At 40.1% G+C, this 14898-nt stretch overlaps 1 protein-coding gene across 4 annotated transcripts; it reads right to left on the bottom strand.

Annotated features, from left to right (window-relative positions):
• Positions 1-241: 241 nt before the first annotated feature.
• Positions 242-13343, bottom strand: LOC113032732 (TBC1 domain family member 15). 4 transcript variants are annotated; one of them, XM_026185798.1, is made up of 10 exons: positions 12796-13338; positions 11442-11627; positions 11188-11306; positions 10795-10898; positions 2443-2510; positions 2175-2321; positions 1650-1740; positions 1348-1496; positions 1105-1243; positions 242-1002 (listed from the first exon to the last, which is right to left on the bottom strand). In XM_026185798.1, the coding sequence occupies exons 1-10, from the start codon at positions 13001-13003 to the stop codon at positions 834-836; spliced, it is 1380 nt and encodes a 459-aa protein (XP_026041583.1). In that variant the 5' UTR covers positions 13004-13338; the 3' UTR covers positions 242-833. The 4 variants fall into 4 exon arrangements, with proteins under 4 accessions (XP_026041583.1, XP_026041582.1, XP_026041585.1 ...); XM_026185797.1 differs by having other exon boundaries at positions 1105-1246; positions 12796-13337; XM_026185800.1 differs by lacking the exon at positions 12796-13338 and adding an exon at positions 12098-12239 and having other exon boundaries at positions 1105-1246.
• Positions 13344-14898: the final 1555 nt, after the last annotated feature.

Here is a 14898-nt window from a genome sequence, read left to right as displayed (position 1 = left end):
AGTGTGCCTGCACATGTGATGTGACAATAAAAAGTGATTTGATTTAACTCACTTTAGCAGAACTATTTTTTATAGCACTGACCTCATTTGTGATAATCGCCTGTAAAGTCCATCTTTTTTGTGTCTGAAGTCGCACAGTTATTCAGATTTGATGTTAAGGCTTCTTAGAGGATCTTCTTTTGCATTCCTACATATCAAATGACTTTAATTCAGCTCAATCAATTCACATAGTAAAACAGGGTCTTTCAAAACACAAGGTCATCTTTTATTTAAAAAAAATTCAAAAATGTAAATGAAACAGGTTTATTCACCAGCAGAATAAAAATCTTCAACACTTTTACTGAGGTACATTTTTTTAAAATTCATAGTGTAGTGTGCATGTTTGTCATTCTCTATTTAGGACAGTTATGCAATGTGGTTTCTTGGACACTTTGTGGTACACATACTGTAGGCCCCTCTGACACATGTATCATCTACCATTAAATATAACTGCCAGCGAAGAGACCGGGCCTATTTATAAACTGCTAACAACCTGGAAAAAAAATAAAACAAAGCTCCTACTGTGAAGTAATAAAAGATTAGACCTTGCATAAAAAAATAAAATAAAATAAAAAATCACCGCACAACAACTTGCACCCAGTGTTGGTCAACTATAAGACAATAAATAGTGTACACGTACTCATAGTGATGAGTGAGCAAATTTAAAGTGAGCAGCAACCAGCAGTACATTAGTGTTTCCCTCAGACAAAAAAGTAAGTGGCATCAAAAAGTGCATGTAGGGATTAACTGTCAGCTACAGATTACAACCTGTGAGATCATTAAAAAAAATAAAATCATTTTAAAACAAATAAACTACGGAGATGATAAAAAAAGTCCTCGTGTTTGCTCCGATCAGGCCTGCAGCGACCATTCGTAAAATCCCAAGCACAGCGCTTGCAGTAGTTGTAGAAATGATGCTCGGCTTTCTTCAGTATACTGTTCAGGTCCAGTGTCCCCTGAAGGCTGCACAAAGCACACACACACACACACACACACACACACACATTAACTAACACATGGACATCTTATTTGTGATGAGCTGTGTGATGCAGCACAAAAACAAACCCGTTAGTATATTGGAGGAGCTGAAAGTCATCTGGGCACTGCAACAGAGACTCTCTGTGCTCTAAAAGGATGGCTGCACAGATGAAGAGCTCAAAGGTGAAGTCAGTGTTGATCGCCTGCAGCTCTGACTCTGAACCGTCTTCTGGCAATATCACAAGGCAAGGGCATAATAAGAAGTAGCAAAGAGGTTTGTGTTTTTTGTGGGGGTTTTTCTACTTTTTCTTTTGTGTTTCCGGGCTTTACCTGTGCTGAATTTCTGAGCAACTCTTTCCTGGTAACGAGCTCGGTCGACTTGCTGTGAGATGAGCTCCAGGTGGTCACAGCTCAGGATCTCGAACAAGCGTAGTGCTTCGCTGTGTTCAAACTCCCTCTGGAAACCAAGCAGCAGCCACCTTAAAGGAGGGGCAACATGTGCTTACATGTAAATAAGACGTTTGTGTGGGGGGGAAACAAAACAAAACAAAACAACCTTGCAAAACTGCATTTGAAAACTCAAAATAAATAAATAAAATAGAGCACAGAAAAACAAAGCCTTGCAGATCTACCTGTGACAAAACGTAAACCTCTCCATGTTGCCTTTCATCAGATGAGCATAAAGCGGAGGGTCCAGTTCCTTCAGCAGAGCTGCCTCCAACTCTAGATGTTAAACAAAACTTTTATACTTTAACTAAACTAATTTATACAAAACATTTTTTTGTTTTTATAGAGACTTAATTCTATTTTAATTGGATTTTGGGCTAATATGATTTTGTTCTGCATATCCGACCTACCATCAAATTTCTACCCTGGAAATAAAGTTAGTGTCTTTGTTTGACCACTAGGGGTCATAAAGTAACATATTACTCTTTGGATAAAAAGAAAAAAGCAGGCAGTGCTTGACTGAACTATTAAAATAAGGGTGCATATGAGCACAACGGTGCAGAAGCTGAATGAAATTTATTATCTGAAACAGAAAAGGAAAGTTTAATTTACAGATCTTACACCATGACAACAGTGGGTGTGGCAGACATAAACAAAACACTATTTGGTGTCAAAGTATTTTTTTTAAATATCTGTTTTGTTATCGCTACCCATTTTCCTGTGTAGACCATCGGCCCTGAAGTCCCTGGAGAATTTCTCCATGTAGCACGAAAAACTCCAGAAAGTGTCAACCTCACAGTCGAGGACCTCCAGGAATCGGCTGCACAGGTCATTCATCCCCTGGGCATAACTGACCTCTGGATTTACAGCAAAGGGAGCAATGCATAAAGAGTTAGCCTCTTTTTTATAGCTCAACAAACAACCTTTAAATCCATCTGATCCAGACCGAGTCAGCAAACCTGACACAGGGTCGTTTACCTGGATGAAAAGCAGCATAAGTGATAAGAATTTCTCGCAGAACCAACAGATTGCCTAAGCCTTCATTCCTGCAAACATCCACAGACACAAACAATATTAGTATGTTATAAATAAGCAGAATTAGTTCAACACAGCTGCCAAAACTTGTTTTGATGCGTAACACTGGTGATGCTTTATGCCCCAAATTAAACCTTCACTCATGGAGAGATTGTCAGATGTGACATTTAACTACTAAGTCTTCAATTGAAAGTCAGTTAAATAATTTTAAGTTTCTAAGAAATAAAACGAAGCGAGGGGTTTTTATTCAGTGTTGTCCACTTAGTCATCATTTACCCAACTTCACTTTTCCTTAATAGAGCAAGCTGGATTCCTACCCAAAATTCAAATGTTTAAAATGATTAAGCTCGTCAAGAACAAAATGCAGGTGACAGAAACTGCAAAAAAGGCAGTTTAATTATGAACATTAAATGCTATTCATACCCAGTAACACTGATTTGGGTCATTTGCATAGAAAAGAGGAAAAATTTTGTCAAAATGCATTAAAAATGTACAACTAAATTTTTTAAAATCATCTGTTGGTTAACAGCATTTATTGGCTGTATTTAAAAGTGTGAACATGAATATCTTATTTATGAAAGGCCTTCAGAATATTTCCTTTTCTCCTACTTCCCACCCACTTTGCCAGTTCAGTGTCACACTGGTCTTGGAGCTTACCACCGCTCACTCAGATATCTGTAGCCTCGATTCAAAAACTCATTTTAAGCCGCAGTTAGTCCAAATTTAGAATCTGAAATGTAGTTTAGACTGAAGAATCTACACATCATCATCTCTAACATGATGCCGATACATGACACATTTTTCCAATCAGTGAACAAATGATTATTCACTGACCATTGTGTCATGTGTCTAAATGTTGTCTCATGGTGAGATACAGGAGCTGCACTGAAGCAGAGAGGAGGCTACAGCACATCAATTAATACAGCTCAGAAGATCACCAGGTCCTCTCTGCCCCATTTGACTTGTTCACTTCCTGCTGCCTCAACAGTGTGTAAAATATTTTCAATTCAATTCTATTTATATAGCACCAAATCACAACAATAGCTGCCAAGGTGCTTTATATTGTAATGTAAAGACCCTACCATCATAGACCGAAAAACACCCCTATGAGCAAGCACTTTGGTGACTGTGGGAAGGAAAAACTTTTAATAGGAAGAAATCTAAACCTAAGTGGAAAGTTTTAAGCCTAATCTTAAAAGCACAGACAGCGTCTGTCTCCCGAATCCAAACTGCGGTGGTTCCACAGAGGAAGGACCTTAAAGCTGAATTCTACTTTTAAATATTCTAGAAACCACAAGTAAACCAAAAGTCTGAGGGTGCAGTGCTCTAATGGGGTGACATGGTACTATGACGTCTTTAAGATAACATGTGGCTTGATTATTCAAGACCTTGTATGTGAGGAGAAGGATTTTAAATTCAATTCTGGATGGAACAGGGAAGCCAAAATAGGAGAAATATGCTTTTTCTAGTCCTGGCAGTAGTCTTGCTGTAGCATTTTGGAACAACTGAAGGCTTTTCAGGAGTTTTAGGAAAACCTGATAACGAATTACAGCGTCAACTTGAGACAGGATATTTTTAATTTTGGAGATATTGCCAAAATGGAAGAAATCATTCCTACATATTTGTTCATTATGTCCATTGAAGAACATGGCCTAATTAATAAAGACTCAAAGATTCCTCACAGTGTTACTGGAGATCACGGTACATGACATCCAGAGTAAGGATCTGGTTAGACATCACATTTCTAAGATTTTTAGGGCTGAACACAAAAACCTGAGTTTTATCTGAATTCAGAAGCAAGAAATTAGAGGTCAATAGAGGTCATTAGAGGCAAATCGTTACGTGTATTATCTGGTTTCATGGAGACCTGGGTATCATCTGCAGAGCAGCGAAAATGTATGCTATGCCTTCTGTGTAAACAGACTGTACAGAACTGGTTCTAGTGTGGAACCCTGTGGAACTCCATAATTAACCTTAGTGTTTGAAGAAGACTCCATTAACATGAACAAATTTGAATCTGTTAGATAGATATGACTCATACTACTGCACAGCACATTACCTTTAATACCTACAGGATTTTGTAATTACTGTAGTAAAACATTATGGTGAACAGTATTTAATGTTGCATTTAATGTTAAAGGTCTAGCACAGGGGTAGGGAACTCCAGGCCTCAAGGGCCTGTCCTGCAGGTTTTAGATAAATAAATATTAATTCATTACAAGGCCTCTGGAGACTTCAAGACATGTTGAGGAGGTGTTTTGGCCATTTAAATCAGCTGTGTTGGCTCAAGGACACATCTAAAACCTTCAGTACACTGGAGTTCCCCACTCTAGCAGGACAAGCAGATGTATGAGTCCACTGTCAGAGGCCATAAGAATATAATTTGTAACCCTCACTAAAGCTGTTTTTGTACTGTAATGAGCTCCGAAACCTGACTGAAACTCCTCAAATAAACCATTCTCTGCAGATGATCTGTTCCACTACTTTGTAAGATTTTTTTATTTTTAGATAAAAGAAAGGTTGGAAATTGGGTTATATTTTAGAGGATCCATCACATCCTTGTTCTGACTGATTCAACTTGCTCACCTCTGGCATCAGCTACAGCGACTTGTAGATCAAGGGGGACCAAAAAGAAACTGTTTCTTCTCAAACACCAGTACAACGGTAAACTTTGCACTGACTCCCCTCTCTACCACCACTACCACATCCTCTTTTATTAAGAGTATTCTTCTTGGTGCATTAAGTTCTCTCCTGTACAGTACCACAATGAGTGGTATCTTAAATTTTTAGAATACTCTGTATATTATATTTATCTATACTCTGTGTAATATTGTATTGATATTTGTTAAGTCACTGTGAAATTACAAAATACTTATCTCTACAACTCTCAAATGTACAACTACAGTGGGGCAAAAAAGTATTTAGTCAGCCACCGATTGTGCAAGTCCCCCCACTTAAAATGATGACAGAGGTCAGTAATTTGCACCAGAGGTACACTTCAACTGTGAGAGACAGAATGTGGAAAAAAAAAAAATCCATGAATCCACATGGTAGGATTTGTAAAGAATTCATTCGTAAATTAGGGTGGAAAATAAGTATTTGGTCACCTCAAACAAGGAAAACCTCTGGCTCTCACAGACCTGTAACGTCTTCTGTAAGAAGCTTTTCTGTCCCCCACTCGTTACCTGTATGAATGGCACCTGTTTGAACTCATCATCTGTATAAAAGACACCTGTCCACAGCCTCAAACAGTCAGACTCCAAACTCCGCCATGGCCAAGACCAAAGAGCTTTCGAAGGACACCAGGAAAAGTATTGTAGACCTGCACCAGACTGGGAAGAGTGAATCTACAATAGCCAAGCAGCTTGGTGTGAAAAAATCAACTGTGGGAGCAATCATCAGAAAATGGAAGACATACAAGACCACTGATAATCTCCCTCGATCTGGGGCTCCACGCAAGATCTCATCCCGTGGGGTCAAAATGATCATGAGAACGGTGAGCAAAGATCCCAGAACCACACGGGGGGACCTGGTGAATGACCTGCAGAGAGCTGGGACCAAAGTAACAAAGGTCACCATCAGTAACACACTACAACGGCAGGGAATCAAATCCCGCAGTGCCAGACGTGTTCCGCTGCTGAAGCCAGTGCATGTCCAGGCCCGTCTGAAGTTTGCCAGAGAGCACATGGATGATACAGCAGAGGATTGGGAGAATGTCATGTGGTCAGATGAAACCAAAGTAGAACTTTTTGGTATAAACTCAACTCGTCGTGTTTGGAGGAAGAAGAATACTGAGTTGCATCCCAAGAGCACCATACCTACTGTGAAGCATGGGGGTGGAAACATCATGCTATGGGGCTGTTTTTCTGCCAAGGGGACAGGATGACTGATCCGTGTTAAGGACAGAATGAATGGGGCCATGTATCGTGAGATTTTGAGCCAAAACCTCCTTCCATCAGTGAGAACTTTGAAGATGAAACGAGGCTGGGTCTTCCAACATGACAATGATCCAAAACACACCGCCCGGGCAACAAAGGAGTGGCTCCGTAAGAAGCATTTGAAAGTCCTGGAGTGGCCTAGCCAGTCTCCAGACCTCAACCCCATAGAAAATCTGTGGCGGGAGTTGAAAGTCCGTGTTGCTCGGCGACAGCCCCAAAACATCACTGCTCTCGAGAAGATCTGCATGGAGGAATGGGCCAAAATACCAGCTACTGTGTGTGCAAACCTGGTAAAGACCTATAGTAAACGTTTGACCTCTGTTATTGCCAACAAAGGTTATGTTACAAAGTATTGAGTTGTATTTTTGTTATTGACCAAATACTTATTTTCCACCCTGATTTACGAATAAATTCTTTACAAATCCTACCATGTGGATTCATGGATTTTTTTTTTCACATTCTGTCTCTCACAGTTGAAGTGTACCTCTGGTGCAAGTTACTGACCTCTGTCATCATTTTAGGTGGGGGAACTTGCACAATCGGTGGCTGACTAAATACTTTTTTGCCCCACTGTATATAACTCTGTACCATAACCACATTACCTCATGATCATGACCTCAGTTATTGTCATTCTGATGGTAAGCATAATTACTCAAAAGGACTTCTTACAAGCATGTTTTGTATTGTCAAAATAAATAATTTACCATATAAAGATTTAAAATATGTTAGATTTAAACTCTTACCTCTCCTCCAAAGTCAGACTGATTTGAAGGTCAGCGTGATGATAATAATGCTGTATAGAGTTATTTAAAACAGTTTTTCTTAATGCCATTGTTTGTATTGCCAACATAAATAGGCATATAACTAATGATATATGGGAATTCTAAATATCAAGTTATAGCTTGCATACAAATATCATGTCACATTTTACCTCCGACCTCACTTTTACATTTTCAATCTGTCTACATATCATGCTGAAATTAAAAAGTGTTTTACTTTAAAAGTTTGTTTTTTATGACTTTTATAAAGGGGAATTAGTATGCGTGTTGACCTATATACCCCATTTGTGTTGGCCTACATGCGCAGGTTTTATCTATATTTACATCATATGTTATACTACTTATGCTTGAACACCTGTTGATGCACAGCTGTTATTTTTCAACCTAATAATGGGTCACTTTTGGGTAACTGTGACAGTTTTGTGTTCCATTTTGACAGCAGCTTGCTGTATAATGACAATGAAAGGCCTCTAATTCAAAAGCTTTATACAGTTTTATTTCATTTAAACAGCAATTGGTACAGTAATAAGCAACAAATCTATGTAATATTGAAATCTCAATAAATTTCAGTGCAGGTGTGGACTACCTGATAGCTGTCTCAATGCCGACAAAGTATCAGTGTTAAAAAGATGGAGACCACAGACTTACAGATTCTGAACTCAAAATAAATATGTGACGCCCAGCAGTGGGTGTCTCTGACATTACACTGATGACTCAGTGTTAGTAAAACCCTTGTTTGAAACACACACACGCACAGAGAAATACAGGGAGTGCAGAATTATTAGGCAAATGAGTATTTTGTCCACATCATCCTCTTCATGCATGTTGTCTTACTCCAAGCTGTATAGGTTCAAAAGCCTACTACCAATTAAGCATATTAGGTGATGTGCATCTCTGTAATGAGAAGGGGTGTGGTCTAATGACATCAACACCCTATATCAGGTGTGCATAATTATTAGGCAACTTCCTTTCCTTTGGCAAAATGGGTCAACAGAAGGACTTGACAGGCTCAGAAAAGTCAAAAATAGTGAGATATCTTGCAGAGGGATGCAGCAGTCTCAAAATTGCAAAGCTTCTGAAGCGTGATCATCGAACAATCAAGCGTTTCATTCAAAATAGTCAACAGGGTCGCAAGAAGCGTGTGGAAAAACCAAGGCGCAAAATAACTGCCCATGAACTGAGAAAAGTCAAGCGTGCAGCTGCCAAGATGCCACTTGCCACCAGTTTGGCCATATTTCAGAGCTGCAACATCACTGGAGTGCCCAAAAGCACAAGGTGTGCAATACTCAGAGACATGGCCAAGGTAAGAAAGGCTGAAAGACGACCACCACTGAACAAGACACACAAGCTGAAACGTCAAGACTGGGCCAAGAAATATCTCAAGACTGATTTTCTAAGGTTTTATGGACTGATGAAATGAGAGTGAGTCTTGATGGGCCAGATGGATGGGCCCGTGGCTGGATTGGTAAAGGGCAGAGAGCTCCAGTCCGACTCAGACGCCAGCAAGGTGGAGGTGGAGTACTGGTTTGGGCTGGTATCATCAAAGATGAGCTTGTGGGGCCTTTTCGGGTTGAGGATGGAGTCAAGCTCAACTCCCAGTCCTACTGCCAGTTTCTGGAAGACACCTTCTTCAAGCAGTGGTACAGGAAGAAGTCTGCATCCTTCAAGAAAAACATGGATTTTCATGCAGGACAATGCTCCATCACACGCGTCCAAGTACTCCACAGCGTGGCTGGCAAGAAAGGGTATAAAAGAAGAAAAACTAATGACATGGCCTCCTTGTTCACCTGATCTGAACCCCATTGAGAACCTGTGGTCCATCATCAAATGTGAGATTTACAAGGAGGGAAAACAGTACACCTCTCTGAACAGTGTCTGGGAGGCTGTGGTTGCTGCTGCACGCAATGTTGATGGTGAACAGATCAAAACACTGACAGAATCCATGGATGGCAGGCTTTTGAGTGTCCTTGCAAAGAAAGGTGGCTATATTGGTCGCTGATTTGTTTTTGTTTTGTTTTTGAATGTCAGAAATGTATATTTGTGAATGTGGAGATGTTATATTGGTTTCACTGGTAAAAATAAATAATTGAAATGGGTATATATTTGTTTTTTGTTAAGTTGCCTAATAATTATGCACAGTAATAGTCACCTGCACACACAGATATCCCCCTAAAATAGTTAAAACGAAAAACAAACTAAAAACTACTTCCAAAAACATTCAGCTTTGATATTAATGAGTTTTTTGGGTTCATTGAGAACATGGTTGTTGTTCAATAATAAAATTATTCCTCAAAAATACAACTTGCCTAATAATTCTGCACTCCCTGTAAGTTAAACAGGACTGTAATGTTTGGGGGGGGGGGTTGAAGTTATTCTGTGTTAATTGTGACATGGTATTGTATCAGAAGAACATTCTTAAGGGAATGTTTAGCTGCTTCAAACTGCTGAGATAATCAGATGATCAGAAGTGTGAACAACAACTGCCATGATGCCTTACCACTGCTCAAAACTATTTCCAAGGTGCTCCAGGGGACATTTAACCGCATTCTTTATGCTTTGCAGCCTCCCCAACATGGATAATGTGACAGACCCCCTCTGTAAAGTTTATTTTTTAGCACATGATGGCTCTTTTTGGCTATTCATCTGTAAACTCTCTCCATACTCTTTCACGTGATTCTTGCGTAGGTGGTAGAAGTTTGTCATGTTTGAGTCTGTGGTTAGGACCCATTTGCGGCATAATTTGCATAGTACAGTTTTCTGGTCTGTGTCAGACTTTTTATACCCAAACCATTTCCATGCTACAGAGGTAGCCCCTAGTTTAGGAATAAGGTCCTCAATTTGTTTTGACCGGTCCTTCTGTTTGGAGCTACTTGGTTCTGCCTCATCTTCACTGGCCATGCTGGTATTTTCTGTGCCTGCATCCACGTGTTGACTGTAAGCGCCATTTATAGTTACTTCACGTTTTTATTTGAGGTAATTTTTTTGATGCATATTCTGAAATTTAATATTTGCGAATAATGTATTTTCCCATCATTTCAGCTTATTTTGAAAAATTTCAACAGGATCTTGAGCTTTATTGTGAAAGGTTTATGTGGTAAATAAACAAGTGGACGGCAGAGATACACGATGGTTTTACCGTCATTGTTACTAATGAACCGATACATAAAAACAGTCGCTTGTCCGTCCATAGTGTGATTATTTTAAATATAAATAAAAAAATATTGCCGTAAACAGCTTATTTTGCGACACCACGAAACAAACGATAGCGTATAATATGACACGATAGATGTTTTCATATCGTCATCCGATATGTATATCATCATATTGAACAGCCCTAACTGTGGTGTTCTTTTTTTTTATCGTCTTGCCCCGAACCTTTTAGAGAGCAGAAACTCACTTTGTCCTTCAATTTAAACAATTGGATATTGCCAAGTTTATTTTTTGCTGCTGGCTGCTGTGAAAGATATCTGGTGCTTGATCAGTAGTGACAGACAAACAAAATAAGTGTATGCAGACCTCTTTAAAAAATTATCAAAGTTAGTTAAAAAAAAAAAATACCATAACTGATAATCACTTACTGGTAATAGCTCAGGTCTCTGTTGGTTCGGGGCACATCTTTATCAATGATTCGAATGGCTTCCTGCAGCTCCTCACGGTCAAATGTGACCCGCTCAAACAATATCTGTTTATAGGAAAAGTTAGTACAAAGAGGTAGTAGGTAAATGGCAAACCCTTTAACAAATTTAGATCCTGTTGTTTCATTTGAATAAATATACTGCATTTATTTTATTTCCCTCACTTTAAACTGTTCTTATGTTCTACAAAGAAAAACCAAAGGGAACATTTTAAATATAACTTAACAAAAAACAATGCAGAACAATAGTGAGTAGAGACAAGTATGCGTAAAAGAAGCAAAAAGCCAGACATCAGACAGGTCACAATAATACTCACAGATGTTTAGTTGAACTGACCTGTGCCTGAAGCTCCAAAAAAGCCATTCTAACTCTGACCGCCTCTGACCTGTCCTGAGACTGTTGCTGGGTCTGTGCCTGTCTCTGGTCAAAGTACCTGACGGCTGCCAGCAACTCAGCTTGATCACATATAAGATATTTAGGGAAAAGAGTGAGAAATCACGGCAGTTAAAAACAAACAACAATAGAAAAAAAAATTGGAAAAAGAAGGAATCTACTGTACGTGGCTTTTAACTGACAGCCGTACAACTTACCATCAGTACCATTGAGGCGCATTCGCATGGCTGAGGGGAGGAAGTGCTGCCATTTTCTCTTCATCACCTGATAACGTACGGCCAACTGGTCCTGCAGCAACGAGCGCTCTAAAGCTGTTGAACCACACGGGTACATCCCGAACAAAAACCGCCACGCGAGACCACGCTCAGATGGACACACCCCACCTGGACAGAGAGTGCAGACCTTTCAATCATTGTCAGTGGACAATTGTGCTTGAAGATAAAACATTACGTGACCTCCTAACATTTAGTTAAACCAGTCACCACTGGTCTGAAAGAGAGCATGGGAAGATCAAACCTGAAAGGAACAAATTTTAGATGTAAATCAAAGCAACAAGACTGCAAATACATATTTTAGTGAGCTTGAGCCTGCTGAGACAAATATTTAAGAGGCCATTTGTAACGTCTTAGTCTCTGGTGGAGTTCAACATCCTCCACAAAGAGGACAGATTCAGCAGGATTGCTGAAGTGCTGATAAGTTCTGGCATGAGATGACAGTCTTCTTGCATTTAAGACACTAAAAATACAGCTAGAACACAGACGTATTCTGTCCGTTTTTGCTTCTTCTAGTTCACAGCATATGTTTATGGAGCCATTGACACTCATGTGATCTCACTCCTAGAAATCCTACCAACCCTATAAATGGAGCCGCTTTATCACAGTAGTCACGCTGGACTTCTTTGCTCCAGGCGGTCTGGTGAACAGTGAAATGCTGGACTTTACAGAAGCGTCTGGTTGTGCTTTTCCCCAGAGGCAAAGCGTCACCTGATTTAATCTTAAGAATGAAAACCCATTTAAAAAAAAAAAAAAAATCATGTTAATTTTTACCGTACACCAAAACGGTGCTAAAATGGACACATGTATATTTTGTCAAAACACTATAGCCCATTTTTATTTTTCCAAAGAGTCAAATTAAATTTCTCTAAAAACACACATTGAGCGAATGCAGTCACGCCTTTTATCAGCAGGTGCGGTGCATTCAGGTTTGTTCACAACAACCTGAGGCCTCAGCAACAGTCGGTGTGAGAAACTACAGCTTTAAATCCAGCTGCTTCATGGACTGCGCTGATTGCCAGCCCCTGTCCTGTTATAGTGTATCAATACAGAAAAACGCAATTATCTCTCAAACTTATAATGAACTAGATGAGAAAAGAGTTTGCTTTTCTAAACGTGGATAATTAGATATTTTAAGATTTCTGCTTGGCCTTCCGTACTCACTAAAGTATTAAAACGGAAGTGCGGACAAACAGTCTTACTTCATGTCTCCTGCAAAACTGCACGAATCAAGTTTACATTAAAAACTACTTGCAAGTAAGTTGTGCGTTTTAGAAACCGTTTTTGAAGATATGCATCCTCAGTCTTGACTCGTCGACCCTCCCCTCGGCGTCCATGACTCTGGGTAAAGTGAGGCGCGCTACAGCCAGAGCAGGAGAGCTGATCGCTGCTACTGTCCTCTGAGAGCCTCCATCCAGCTGGGGGCTGCTGGCTGTCAACCGTTCCCCTGCGGTCTGCCTTGGATTTCCTGTGTTTAGATCTTCCATGTGTGGCTGCGGTTTTAAATCACGCAAAGATGAAGTTTGTCATTCGCGCTGCATCCACATAACAGGCAACATAATCATCCTCCTATGGCCCACCGCTTCCTAAACAACACAGCTCGTCTCCCTCCGTGAGCTACAACTGAAAGCATTCAAGACTCGTTTCCAGCAGCGTGGTCGAGTCGTTTTAACTTTGCTAAACCCGTCGGAATGACTTTCAGGAAAGCATATCCAGCGAGCACAACTCTCATTCAGCCATCTGGGAGTCATATGACTGCACCTTTAAGATCCCAGTTTGCCCCACATTCCAGGTGGAGTCAAAACCCATGTGCTAAAGTTCACAGTGGACTTGTGCGTATATCTTGCTCCATCTAGTGGTTGTATTTAGCAAATGTCCCCCAGAAGAGGGATTTCGCTAACTGGCTGATCTGAGTATTTCCCAAACCGTTGACCACTGGGGCTTTCACGCATAACCATCTCTAAGGTTTGCAGAGAATGGCCTGGGTAAAAAAAAAAAAGAAGAAAATATCCAGTGAGTAGCTGTTCATATCAGCTATTTCTTTGAAGTGATAAGAAGGAACTCCAATAATCACTTTACAGCCAAGGGATACAGACGAGCATCTCTGGACACCCAAGCACATGAACTGCAGCAGCAGAAGACCAATTTTTTCATTACAATAGAAAACTCTAAAAATGTCTGGTCAGAATTTGGAGAAAACAACATAAAAGCATGAATCCATCGTGTCTTGTATAAGTAGTTCAGGCTGCTGCTAGTAGCAAAATGGCGGGGGAAATATTTTATAACATTAAAAAAAACAATTTATGATTATTTAGATTTGAAAGCTAACTTGAATATTGATGCAGACCATTTTATCCCCCTGTGACCACAGTGTATCCATCTTGACTGCTACCAGCAGGTTAGCATACCATGTCAAAGAGCTCTAATCATAACTGGTTTCTTAAACATAACGAGTTAATTCATATGAAGTCATTGTTATGTTTAATGACCCCTGCAGTCACCAGATCTCAATCTAATAGAGCACTTTTGGGAGGTGGTCGGCTGGGAGACTCTCATAATGGATGTCTAGCTGACAAATCTGCAGCAACTGCGTGATGCTGTCATGTCAACATGGACCAAAATCTCTGAGGAATGTTTCCAGCATCTTGCTGAATCTATACCATAAAGAATTAAAGCAGCTCTGGAGGCAAAAGGAGGTCCAACTCAGTATCAGCAAAGTGAACCTAATAAAGTGGCCAGTGAATGTTGCTACCACATATATTTTGTGCATAATCAGCCACTCCACACACCAAATAGTACCCAGCTTATGGTAAGAAAGCTGCCACTCTCTCCAAAAGTTGATTCTTTTCCTCTGGACGTAGCGTCTTCAGTGGGAGAAATGTTTCGTCACCCATGCAAGTGACTTCTTCAGTCTTAGCTGACTGCAGGTTTCCCCAATCTTATAAACAGTATATTTGCATAATGACTGAAACCAGCCCACTGAAGGAACAATGGGCTGGGGGATCAGTTCCTTCAACATAATTATGGAAATTCTAATGACCATTGATAAACAACCACTGATCAAAGACCACTGATTAATGGCCATGAGTACCTCGCTCAAACCAGCGTTCCACCCTGTCCAGGATGTTACATCCTCATCACTGAAACAGTGTCCACTGGCCTGTAGGTGTAAATAGACTGTAGAGTCCTGGCCTGACGAGGCCTCTGCAGTCTACTACCACTCATTCACAAGGGGTCACCAGAGTAGGTGGGTCCATATATTTGATTTGACCTCTACGCTGTGCAATTTTTGACATCAATACAAATATTTGTCTAGCTATAATTACTTCTTGTTACCAAAAATATCACATTACAAATTCACGGAATCTCTTCTGTGTGATAA

Source organism: Astatotilapia calliptera, chromosome 11 (genome assembly GCF_900246225.1).
Source record: "Astatotilapia calliptera chromosome 11, fAstCal1.2, whole genome shotgun sequence".
NCBI lineage: Eukaryota > Metazoa > Chordata > Actinopteri > Cichliformes > Cichlidae > Astatotilapia > Astatotilapia calliptera.
The sequence above is the reverse complement of the archived record's forward strand: the minus strand, read 5'-3'. Positions and strand labels throughout refer to the sequence as shown.